General features: G+C 40.5%; 1 protein-coding gene across 2 annotated transcripts; it reads right to left on the reverse strand.

Annotated features, from left to right (window-relative positions):
* Positions 1-1,797: 1,797 nt before the first annotated feature.
* Positions 1,798-12,111, reverse strand: shox (short stature homeobox). 2 transcript variants are annotated; one of them, XM_038721013.1, is made up of 6 exons: positions 11,692-12,111; positions 9,734-9,942; positions 6,757-6,814; positions 6,481-6,569; positions 4,219-4,431; positions 1,798-3,866 (listed from the first exon to the last, which is right to left on the reverse strand). In XM_038721013.1, exons 1-6 carry the CDS (start codon positions 11,936-11,938, stop codon positions 3,777-3,779), a joined length of 906 nt encoding a protein of 301 aa, XP_038576941.1. In that variant the 5' UTR covers positions 11,939-12,111; the 3' UTR covers positions 1,798-3,776. The 2 variants fall into 2 exon arrangements, with proteins under 2 accessions (XP_038576941.1, XP_038576940.1); XM_038721012.1 differs by having other exon boundaries at positions 6,481-6,590.
* Between the last annotated feature and the right edge of the window lie 886 nt (positions 12,112-12,997).

A 12,997-nucleotide genomic window follows, 5' to 3' on the forward strand; every position in this document is an offset into this window, starting at 1 on the left:
AGCTCACATTCCTTCTGATCATAGTTGTGTGTGACATTTCAAAGAGGATTATGAGAATGAAATGTGATAAAAAACTATTTTCACGTGACCCCTGAGTACTTGACCTCTGGCAGGCTAACGCAGCATAGCAGCAAAGGCTCAGACCTCTGGGACTTGCATGTTATGCCGTCCTTGCATGTAGAGATTGAGAAGAAATATGTGAATGTGATGCATTTTCTGGCGATCCAAACTATTATTAATAACTTTATTAAAAGTGCTCATTGTGGTCCATTCTAGAGAGATGTGCATGTGAAATCAGTTGTTTAATAATGAGGGAATTCGAGCGCAAGTCAGGACAATAAGAAAATGTTCTGATTTTCTTCTAAGAGCAAATAACACGTTCAGAAACATCAGCAATAAAACCAGATGTAATATCAAGCATAGGCATCACTACACACATACACACACACTCTTCTCCACTATTAATATATTATTGTGTATTTGTTACTCGTGGCCAACATAAATAGAGTTATGTGCTTGAACATGTTGACAAAGCAGCCATGGCTCATTGGTGGTTGATGGATGGCCATGTGTGCCATGCTAATTATTTGTACACATAAAAGGATGCTGTTATTTCCAGACCCGGCCCAGCAGGTCCCAGCCGGAGGGGTCACTGGGTAAATACGGAGCCATCAGTCTGCGACTATATCACTCAATCTTGATGTATGAGCAAAGAGGTACAAATTAAACGTGCTGCAACCTTCTAGGGGGTACTGCACTCAACAGGACGCCATTTGGGCTAATTCCTGCATGGGGTTCAGACAATAGGCCACTATACCACATGGTGTAATTACTTTGTGTACACACATCTGGAATTAAGCTCCCAGAGGAAGCTAATATACTTTTTTTAAAAAGGCCAACCATTTTAGATGTGCAAAATTTAGTATGTGTGGGAAGAACAAGTGGAGGGAGTGTGCAAGTGTGTTTGAGCATGCATGTACAGTATGTGGATCTGTAAGTGTGTGTGGCGTTGGGTGCAGGTTGACTTCAAATGTGGGTACTGATGAACATGCACTAACTTTTGACCTTCTCATGTCATCTGCTCAAAGTTAAGTTAATCATTGCCATTGAAACAAGGAGAAAAGATCCTCTATGAGTGCTGAGCTCAAAGAACATTACATGTCATATATACAGTATCCCTCAAATCTCTTGCTCGCCTTCTATTTTCCTTCTACACTTATAGGCTTCCCACTCCGGTTACAACCATCTTGCTTCTATTGGACGCCGTCACAGCCCCACTTTCCATACCAATCCTATCTGTGTCATTTTGGAGAACACAGGCAGAGAGATGTACCATGTGGGGGTGCGGGGGGGCTCCAGATTCTGGTTGCATCTGGATTTTATAGCAGCTCAGTTTTTCGTGCTGGCGTGCGGCTCAGATTGGATGTGATGAGCTGGGCTGGCGAACATGGAATCTGTGTGAATGTCAACTCTAGACTGATATTGATATTGAGCCACAGGTTGAGACAGTTGCCGAGCATCAGCCACAACACCGTGAGACATGTCGAGAGCATGAATCTGCGTCAGGACGTAAACACTCAGGACTCTGGGGAAGGGGACTGGCTCTGGGCTGCTGGTATTATCTTAAAAATGCGGTTAGTTCTGTCTTTCCAAGTCATTTACAAGGATTATCGGCTTGTTTGTGTTCTTGTTTATGCTGAGTAACAAAGTTTGTTTCCACAGCAGGCTTACATTACTTTGTGAATGAAACTCAAAATCCCCGGTGCAGCTTAATAAGTTGTAAAAGTATTTTAAAACTCAAGTACAAATATTTATAACTTTATTGATAGTTTACTTGTACAAGATGTACATTCATATTTGTGAATCAAAGGGGGGAAAACAAACTGTACGATGATTCATGTTTAGGCATGCTTGCATATGAAATGATAATAATTTTAATGGGTACAACAAATTCCATGGAGTATTGTTCAATTCAATCATCCCTGAAATGTTTGTAAACTTGGACACGCTACATTTTTTTTGTCAAACAATGCACAACAGCCACACCTCCTAATTCAAATTTAACACTTAAAAAAACATACAAAAATAAATGCAAAGCCATGTAAAAATGTACACTTGTAGTTCAACTATTTCATCTTTCATAAACTTTCAGACAAAATAATAAATAAAACACCGATATGTTTAATTTAAAATGGAGACACAGATAAACAATTCTAAATGGAGGTCTGTTAACAGAGAAAATGTTTTTTGGAGACTGTTAGAGGTACATAGATCTTAAACAGATCGACATGTTTAGCACAGCTCTGACAGCAGTGTTCAAAAGGTTAGCAAAATAATCTTTGAATTCCAAAAACAATCAAAATATTCTGTTATGTCTGGAACAATTTGTAAAATACAGTCTGAATTATTTGAAAACTAATGATGAAATGTCACATACAACATGCAGAATTAAGCTAATCATAGTGTAAACAACTGCTTGGTTTGGATTACAATGTAGATTTATGTTGGATTTATTCTGAACATTTTCCAAAATCTCCAAAAGTAAATGGATTTCTCTAATGTTAGTTATTATATTATTATTTAGAACATAAGCCTAATTTCTGCAGCATCCAAAAATGTGCTCATGTTTTCCCCAACAAGAGACAACTGTACCTGATGTATACAAAACTGTTTGAATACTTAGGACTTTATGTGGGATGTGGCACCTGGTAATGAGTGACCTTTTTTTAAGTCAATAAAATATACACTGCTGTAGAAAAACTGGTGTGTTTGGCAAAGAAATTCCACACTCCGACAGTGCATGAAAAACAACAGAAAATTCATTGGGTCTCTTTATCATTGAGGATTAACTGCTAGCTGTTTTTACTTTTTTGCTATTTACAGTATTGCACTTAAACTGCACACCATTGCATTTCAGTTTGACTGATGCTTTCTTCATATTTTCAGAATTACAAAAAAAAAAAGAAAAGAAAAAAACGCATTTATACCCTTAATCCAAGATAATGTCCTTCTTGCCGATCACATGACAATATCAAATCCCCTCCTCCTTAAATCAGTAAAGTAGTATCTGCTTGTAGTGCCGTTTGTAAACACTCACATACAAGACCTGAAGTGCAAAGGATATCTTCACTTCTTTACCCAGGATACAACACAATAAACAGAAGGAAATAAAGACAGAGCAGGAGAGGGAGAGCACGCTGTGAGGAGAAATGCAAACCAAGTCTTGACGACGCATGCCCAGCAACACAGAATAACATCTCTATCCTCTGCAGCAAAGGAAAAATGAGTTGTTGCTTTTGTTATAGCACGAGTCCATAAGAAGAAGGATATCAAACCGTAATGGAGACCTTTCACTTTGTCGATTTGGGGGGATTGTGGGCATGTAGAATGGCAGTGTTAAAAACAGTTGTCGAGCGTTTATGTCAGGTGTGGATGGAGGCTAGTCCCAGAACGGTCCTCCATTAGAGCTCATGCACTTGGCAGCAGCAGGGAACACAGTGGTTGGAGACAAATATGGCCTATTTTAATGTTTTCTTTTTTCTTCATTTTTATAGGGAGAGTGGGTATTGGGTGTTGGGGGGTTGGGGGTGTAAAAGTGAGAGCCATTCCAATGCCATGGTGAGGTGGTGTTTTGGTCTGTTTCCCCCATACTCAACACTCTGCATTGTCAACATGACGGCAGCCAGCGTCAGCGAGGCTCTGCTTTTGGCCCTGCTGCTGCCTGCCAGTTTGCTTTGTTCTAACGTCTTCCGGTCTGACGGGACCCGGCCTGGCCCTCAAACAGACATCCACATGTGTTTGTACGGTCCTTGGGATGTGATCTGTGCCTGGAGTGGACTGAGCCACTGGCCCCGCAGAAGTCCTGCCTGTTGGGCGAAAAGTAAAAGGTGATTTCATTGGTATTTAATTACCGTTCTCTACAAGTGGTTTGTTTTGGCAGCTGGTTTTGTGACAATTTTCTCGCTCCCTCCTTCTTTTTTATTTTCTTCCTCCACTGTTCTCCCCCTTTCTCTCTCACACACACTCCCTCTCCCCCCTCTCTGTATGTGTTCCTCTCTTTCACTCTCACTCAGTGTTTTTGTTTAGTTTAGTTTTAGCTGTGAGTGTCACGGCCCTTTCACAGGCTCAGTCTTGTGTGAGAGGCGATTATGGGCATCAGGCGAGCGGAGGGGCAGCCCGGTGGGGTCAGAGTCCCAGAGCCTCGGCGTGTTTTCTTGCCTTGAGTCGCAGGTCGGCGATGCTCGAGTTCTTGCTGTTGCTTTTGGCAGCTGCCGCCACCGCCGCTGCTGCAGAGGCCGAGTCAGCGAGCGATGCAATTGGTAGTCCGAACGGAGGGGGCGGGAACATCAGGTAGGGAGCGTGAGCAGCCAGGTGAGGGTGCAGGTGGGGGTGAGAGTGGGCGACCCCGTCCAACTGGAGTTGGGCTTGGACCTGCAGAACAGCAAGACACAAAGTTAGTCGTGTGTGTTTGTGTGTGAAGAGGGTTGAGGATTTAGGTTTCACAGTCTGACACTATTAAATTCTACCTCAAATTTTACCCCCTCAAAGCTGTTGCTTACAGTGTGTTTTCTAAGAAAATAGTTAAGGGCTGCACTCTGCGCTTTAGCCCTTTTTTCATGTCAGCTATTCTAAAAGTGAATGAATCATACATAGCTCTCAGACACCACATCCAATTTAATCGTCTAGAATCAAAGTCTTTCTAGGACCCAGAACAGATTTGTTTAATTCAGACTGAGGACTCCGTTATACCCTTGGAAATATGCAGTCTTGTTATACTGATTATGTATTCAATTGCATAAATAAACAATTTTGCACTAAAAAGATATTCACATATTTGGAGTTATAAATATTTATCCAGACATATTCCTGAGTCAAGGGGAAAAAAAGAAACCATAAGGAGCATAGAATATCAGTTTTCACATTCTTGGCAATTATTTTATAAGAAGTAGGTGAAAATTAAGCATCCACTCACTTCAGAGGGAGAGAGCTGAGCCTGTTGCCATTTCTCATGTGTTTCAAACACCACAGGAAGAAGTGGGAAAACTAATGTATTTCATGCTTTCTTCTCCAACCAAAATAGAACGATATAAAGTCAAAGTTTTAACTTGACTAAATATTATTTTTTCACTTTGCTCCCTTTCATATTGGCCTAAAAATACTGAAAATGACTGGAGCTGAAGTTGTTAAATGAAAGCAAAATTAGTTTGAACCACAAATTTAGAGTTGCTCGGCAGCGCTGCAATGGCATCCAAACAAAACCTCCTGCGATCAACAAGCGTTTCCACGAATCTCATTTACCAACAATCAGGTAACAAACTACAGCTGTGGTTGATCATTTCCAAATGTATGGTGCAATTACGTCTGATCAAAATGTAGAAGCGCTGATGGAAAACCAAAATAACTACTGGAAACTTGATTTTGTGGAGTGTTTAGGGGACGTGACAGAAACTGATCCCTCCCTGACAAAACAGGTGGTGAACGTCTGACGTGCTTGTGCGAGTCCTGTTAACATCCTCATACACATATGCACATAGGTTTTTCACACACATGGACACTCACAGCTTGCTTTTCTTTACTTCCTTTAAGAAAGATAAGAAGAAGTCATGTGACACGAAGATTTCAGGCCAGATTCAACCCTCAGAGCTTACAGTTAAAAGTCATGCACCTTACTCAACGAAACCACCAACCACTCACATGTTTATAATGCGTATGCTGCATTGTAATATCAGCGCAGTCTGTACATGCTGCCCACTGCCTATTTCAACCTCAAACAGCGAGCCTATCTCGGTATGCAGGCCTCAAGCCTCCACCCCTGCCAGTGCGGCTCAACGCCAATATCCATCAGAGCCCACTCCATTCCCTGCTTTCATCATCTCTTTTATGTGCTCGCGCCTGCTGCACTGTTGGCTTAATTAGGCTGCTGCTTTTCACGAGGGTCAAGCAGACAACACAGCAGCCAGGACGCAAAAGCAGATAGCAGCAGATCAAATGTCTGTCCACCTCTCCTCTCCCTGTGCAATCCGGCCCTCTGCACACAGCCAAGAGGTGAAAGGTGCGCTGAGGTCTGAGCTGCTCCCTCCCCCTCCAACACACACACACACACACACACACACACACACACACAGTCTCTCATCACTCGCATCTAATAGCTGCACATTGCCTATAGATTTATGTCAGTGTACAAATATAGAAGACCTACTTTGACTCTGATTCCACCACACAAGCTACATGCCTTCACAGAAACACACATGTGTAGCTCCAACTTAAACCGTTCATTCACTTTGACCTGTTTAAATGGACTCCTCAGTCTTAACCCCTGCATTACAATATGCTGACTAATCATCTTTTTTTCTGCAACCCAGCCTGCATTTTTAACTTTTTCCACATTTATTTCTGCCTGAATTCGTGTTCCACCCGTTTGGATGTTTCTCAGTGTATCAAGCTTTTCTCACCTGCTGCTAGTACAAAAACATGGCCTACCTGTTGGAAGGGCATCCGGAGGGCACCCATATTAACATAGGGTGCTACTCTGCATGCGTCGAGGTGACTGCCACTGCCCAGAATAACACCTGGAGAGAAGGGAAAGATGTCTGTCAGACAGCCAGACAGTTGTTGTTATGTGAGATGAGGAGGCCATAGGTTTTTCCACATGCAGTTAAAAACAGTAAATAGTGTGAAATTGTGAAACTGAAATACCACAAAAGGAAAAGAAAATATAAATAAGATCATTCAAAAGGTGTAAAAAGCAACATTTACCTTTATGCATCTGGTTTTCTTGTTTTCGACATTTCGCTCTTCTGTTCTGAAACCAGACCTAAAATTGAAAAAAGAAATTGTGTTTCAGAAAAAGAAATTTAAAAAAATATATATCAGATGTTATAAAAATAATATTATAATTTATGGGGATGAAACATATTTGAAGCCAATTACAATAAAAATCGTGAACTCTCAAATGGTGAAAAAATGTGCTATTGTAATAAAAAATAAATAAACATTTATGTTACATAAATAAGGCTGGAAATTTTTAAATTTTTTATGTAGTTACAGGTCGAAAAACAAATCATGAAACAAAACCACAAGGTCGGTGTAAAGGTAATATTTAGCATCACAGCAAATTCTTAAAGGAGGTTTGGTGTTAGATAATAGAATACAGCAAAATCACTATAAACTCTGAGTAATACCGCAATCTCACAGACCTTGTAGGAATATTATAAGAACACTTAGTGAAGATATTTTTAAAAGAAAAAAACTTCGTTAACCACCTTCTAATTTGCTGACTGTCTTTGAAGCTGCAGGCTGCAGGCTACGGCCTATTGTTAATCATCATCAACCTAATTTGCCTCGGTGAATAACATTATCTCCCCTCCCCTTCGACCCCGCAATGATTATCATTTACAGATGCAAAATTAGCGGCTGGTCGCGGACCACAAAGGGCGCAGGCGGATGATGATGAAGATAACTCGAGGTGCCGTGGAGCCATTTTGAGCTGCGTGGATCGGCGTTCAACATTGTGTCAATGGGATTGGCAATAACAGCCCAGTCGATAAACTGTCCATTAGTGACTGAGACAAGATGCCAAAGGGGCCTGAAATTTAAAAAAAAATATTGGCCTGTCTTTCAAAAACTGATCTTACAAACATAATTTTATACAAAAATCACAATATTTAGACGTTATAATATTTGCGTAATATCATGTGAGATTTAAGTAACATAAATAGGTGCTTTAGGCCTATATTTCTATGACACAATTGTTTTTTATTATTGTTTTATTTTTATTATTAAATAAAGTCACACATTGTAAATTGGCATGCATGTATAGGCAGTGAGTTATCAGCTCTACAGTGGTAAATTATTGTAGAAAAGGTGTTTATGAAAATCCCAGGTGATTTTGCATAGACGCACAGTAGTCCCTCAGATAAATCAAGGCTAATATTAGACGGGCCCGAGATCAATTCCAATTATGTGCCAGTATGTTAAGCAAAGTGAACTACACTGGTTCAGACAGTTATTTCTTCATTAAGGGCCACTCAATGATGCGCTTCACAAATACCCTAATCTCATTTCCTTTTTGATTTTTTAATAGAGACAGTGAATAATGACATTTAATTTAGCAGCGCGCCAGAAACCCAAAGATATTAGTCCTAACCGAATTACTGCCTGCTCCTCACCAAGCTCTCATAACTTTCAATTACATTCATTGACAGCTGCTCGGAGCGCAGGTTCACAGTCTGCAACCGCCCTGCTGCAATTCACTCTCACTAAATCTGGAGCAAACATGTCCCCGTGCCTAAATGAAAGCTTTTCAAATGCTTTATTTTTCAAGGAGAGTGCATCGACGGTTTATGTGCAGCAAACACACACATCAGCCATCTTCACGCCATAAATTAGGCCTATTTTAATGCACACGCAATACACTTTATTAGTGATAGTTGCAACGTTATCCCGTATTATTCCACCAAGTTCGGCAATGTCCAGTTCAAAATGGTAGTCAGTGGGCTTATAAAGCTCTATGATGGGTTTTATTCATCCGATTAGGTAGCTGAACAGCAGCAGAGTTGGGCCAGAATTGAGTTATTTCTAATCTGTTTTTATGGGGACACTACATCAAGCCAATGGCAGATATTACAAAGAAAATGAGGAGGGATACGAGTTGACATAAGTGCGCGTCCCCTGAAGCAGCCATTCAGGCTCTTCATTCATTTTAATCATTGGTTGGGATTTTTCTTCTCCCCCCAAGGCTGCTGGGATCGTAGGGGTAGAGGCTGTCTGCTCTACAGGCCTACTGCTGCTGCAAGTTCAGGAGGTTGTTACATCCCGGGTGATTTACAGCAGTTTACACTTGTTTGATATCACTGACTAACCCTCCAACTATAAAAATTATATCGTTTTGAATATATTTTCGTTATTTTAACTACTTGCTAATTACATAGCATAATGCACAGCCAGATTTAGCTAAATATTCAGTCTAAATAAGAATTAACTTAAATCTGGAAGCCTACAAAATCTAAAAGATCCACACACCAAGGAAGGAAAAATCATACTGGGATAAAGTTACAATAAATCCACCACTGAGTATAACAGACACTCTACAAATCCCCATAGGAATATTCTAAGAATATTTTAGACTTGGGGCTTTTCACAACAGATGCTGTTTGAGGCTTGTAAGGTCATCATGCCAGTAGACTAATGAGCTATTGACATTTTTAATATTTAATTTTTTTGCACGTTGCATGGCAAACATGCACACAATGATCTCTTTATATGACAAAAGAAAGGTGGGGGAAAAGCTCGCGTTATATATACACATGTGGCTTACACATGATTTCGCTTGTAGTTATTTTTACAAGCTCTAAAACATCAGCAGCAAAGTGGATTATTAAAGAAAAAAAGGAAAAGGTAACAGTTCCAATATTTTCTTGCAGTTTGTTAGTTGTTTTAATTGCATTATAGGTCTAATCAAATCATTTTAAGATTTAAAATATTCCATAAAGTATTTTTCATGTGGCACACATTTTTTACATTGTCTCTTAATTAAAGTGCTTGATTGTAGCCACTTAAAAATTCACACCTGCTGTTTACGACCTATAATAACGTCTTACAAAGATCCTAAAGATCCTAATATCACTTCAGAACACCAAGAATATTGTCACTGACAGACGAGGAAGCCCCCGTTGTGAGACTGGCCCGTTTTGAATCAGGTAAGTGGGAGAAAGAAAGAGAAGGAGATCCTCACCTGCACTCTGGCCTCGGACAGTCCCAGCCGCTGGCTCAACTCCTCCCTCATGAAGGCGTCCGGGTAGTGCGTCTCGTCGAAAAGCCGCTCCAGTTCGTTGAGTTGCTCCAGAGTGAAGTTAGTGCGACTCCTTCGCTGCTTCAGTTTGCCCTGTGCATCCTCGTCCTCCGACTTCACGTCCTCCTTTTTCTCCTTGCACTCGTATATCCCTGTTAACCGGCCCACGGGTGAAGAAAAAGAGAAGCTGCGTTTAAACTTTGGACATGCTCTTTCACACACACACACACACACACACACACACACACACACACACACATACACACAGTATCCGGGCTCTCTCTGCCTTATTCACACATAGGCCTACACAAACACATACACACACACACACACACATGCACATTACTGACCCCCCATAGCCTACACTGGGCCCTGTCAGGGGCCTGAGGCCTGGCAATTTGGCAGCAACACACACATTACACAGCCTATTTCTTCAAGGGAGAAGGCCTATGGCTGCATTTCCCACCACCATAAGTCAGTGTGTGATGTCAGTGCCGTTATGAAAGTAAATCAGTCAATACACGTAAGCCTAATAAGGGTGTAAGCGATTTAAAGAGCAGAGAATTAAGCTCCGGCTAAACGTGGAAGATTTAGGCCTAATTACTTGCCTCCAAAACAGACTGAGGTTATTTCAGGCTATAAATAAAAAGGGTCAGTCCTTGCATTTGATTCTACAAGAAACCTTCAGCTTTATTTTTAATCAAAACGTTAAAATGTCTGTAGCCTATTTCACACAGTGTAACAGGCTGCCAGTACATAGTTTTCTATGTGTGTGTTTTTAGCATATACTAGGTTTTATAAGTGTGTTATTATTAGTAACAGACTTGTCAACTGCTGTAATGACTGGCCTGTTTGGTCACATTTTTGGTGTTTGTAGTAAGCTGACGTGAAAATGTTTTTGTTTTTTTTATGACTGAAATTCATTTAAAATTATATATAATGTTATGTAAACATGCTTATCAAATCACATACACACAGAACCAGTCTTCCTCTATTAGCTTTCGTTAACAAAAGAAAGTATCAGGCAGAATAATACAGCATAATTCTGACCCCCTTTTTTGCTCCTGCTACAGGATAAATATAGAAATAAGTTCAAATTACTCACTAAATGTCTGCACACTATGTGACTGCTGAGTGAAAAGAGGCCCGGCTTGCTGTTTGATTGTACTTTTTAATAAATTAATAAATGACAGGCATTTTTTTAAGGGCAATTGTAAGAGCGTGTTCAGTGCAGATTTCAATTTACAGGAATTTAACAGCTGAAATTAGACTAAATGTGACTTTAGTGTGCATTCTCTATAAAGGAGTCTGACAGCCACATGCGACAGATTTTTAAGGGCACACTACAGAACAATAGCATTGCAGTTAAATAATGCCAAAGACGATATAAAATGTTTTTCACAATTCATATATTACTGTAACAGATTAAAGAAAATATAGAGGAACAGGAAAGATGGCCATACACTTTATAATGCACCTTCTAGAAATTATTAAAAGTGCCAAATCCTGTTTGCACAACATATTAAATTACCATTAAAATACGGCTAAGCTCAGAATTAAACACAGGTATCATTAAAGTCTATAATAATAATTCTAAGCAATGCTACAGTGATTTTTCGTGTGGCCAAAGACTGAATGTCTGAAATCACCATCAAATAGTTAAAACGACGGTCAGACGAAGGGCCCGCCTCCTGCTGTGTAAAATATCAATGTAACACTTATAATGTGCTAACTTTGTAAATATACTTGAGGTATAGGCAACATTTTGTAAATTCAACTGTTTTTTACGCAGAGATTTGTGACAACAAAAACGTCGCTCCGGATCCAAGACAGCAGAACTTCAGACATTTTCCCGACACAATACGGAGCATTTCTTAAACAATTTAAAATCAAAACCTTACCCTCTGTCGCCCTCGAAACATTAAAGTCCTTCAGTTTCTCCTTTTCCAGCTCGACATGGTCCTTGAACAGATGCACCGGGCAGTGGCTGCCCTCCGTTATGTCCTGCAGGTTTGTCTCCGGGCTGCCCAGCTCCCTCGCCCTTGACAAGCCGCTCTCCAAAACTTCCCTGTACGTAATACTCTCTTTGCTGCTCTCCTTGGTTTTCTGATCGAAAGATTTCGACACGAATGCCGTAAGTTCTTCCATGGTCGGCTCTGTCGCTCAGTAGTGGTCCTGGTCAGGGAAATCCACCGTGAATTGTCAGTATACACCTTATCGTCTCTATACACCAGTACTGCTCACGGATACGCTCTTTTTTGGAGGCTGGCAGCCGCGATAGATAGAAGGGGTGGAGAGGAGGTGAGATCACTCCTGCTGTTGTGACTGTGTATTTGAGAGCACACTATTTATACACGGCCACCTCAGCCCAGCCCCCCCAACCCCCCCTACACCCTCTTTTCTCCGATCTCTGTGTCTTGAGCAATTACAGGCCGCCTAGACTTTGCAGAATTCAACTTTCAGCAGCTTTTTTTTTCCACAAATCAATGATGGAGCTGATGGAGGCGGTTAATTGAATTACGGGGTCATTAAAATGCCCACGGTGGCTCACTCATGCGAGGAGGCTGTATATGGCTGTTATGTCTAATTAATTCGGCGAAAATTTAATTAACGCGATTAGGGGATACAAATTCTGGATGTGTGGGATAGCCCCTTGATTTTTTTTTTGTGTTTGTTGAGTTGACAAATATGTTTGAAAGACTGACTCGGTCCATACGCTACCTATAACCTCTGGTGTATCAGCTGACTGGACTTATATTACTCTAATGGGGAGTTAGCGCACAATTCTGAGTCTAAAAACTCAGGCGTAGACAGATTCAGCAATATCAAATCAGAATTTACAAGTGGTTGATTAACTGGGAAAACTGACTTGCTCAATTCTAAATATTTTGAAACACAATAGGTTCAGTGAACATTTGGGAAAAAAATAATTAGGAGCCAGAATTGTGTTTTCCACACATTTTAGTGCAGGCAAATTCTAATTTCTGCCGTTTTGAAGTTATTCTCAGCATTTCCAGCCTTCTGTAAACCCATATATTCACATGAATCTAAATGCAAACTGGAAATCACGAGGGAAAGTAGCCAGCATTTAACAGCAACAACTAGGCTTACATAATCATAATACTGTAATTAATATTTGGCTGTTATAAATTCGTTTTTGAGTATTCACTAATCCTTTGTGGTTTCCGGTTACAAACGTGGGCAACA

The sequence above is a fragment of the Micropterus salmoides genome, unplaced genomic scaffold (assembly GCF_014851395.1).
Source record: "Micropterus salmoides isolate LMB-PRFRI ecotype aquatic unplaced genomic scaffold, ASM1485139v1 Ms_hic_scaffold_15, whole genome shotgun sequence".
NCBI classification, from domain to species: domain Eukaryota; kingdom Metazoa; phylum Chordata; class Actinopteri; order Centrarchiformes; family Centrarchidae; genus Micropterus; species Micropterus salmoides.

Bases quoted from the DNA above. Each gene is read 5' to 3' on its own strand.
- shox (XM_038721012.1), bottom strand. From the start codon at position 11,938: ATGGAAGAACTTACGGCATTCGTGTCGAAATCTTTCGATCAGAAAACC. The intron at 4,432-6,480 runs GTAGGCCATGTT...GCTGTTCTGCAG, and splicing joins TCCGGATGCCCTTCCAACAG to GTCCAAGCCCAACTCCAGTT. The intron at 3,867-4,218 runs GCAAGAAAACAC...TTCGCCCAACAG, and splicing joins TCGCCGACCTGCGACTCAAG to GCAGGACTTCTGCGGGGCCA.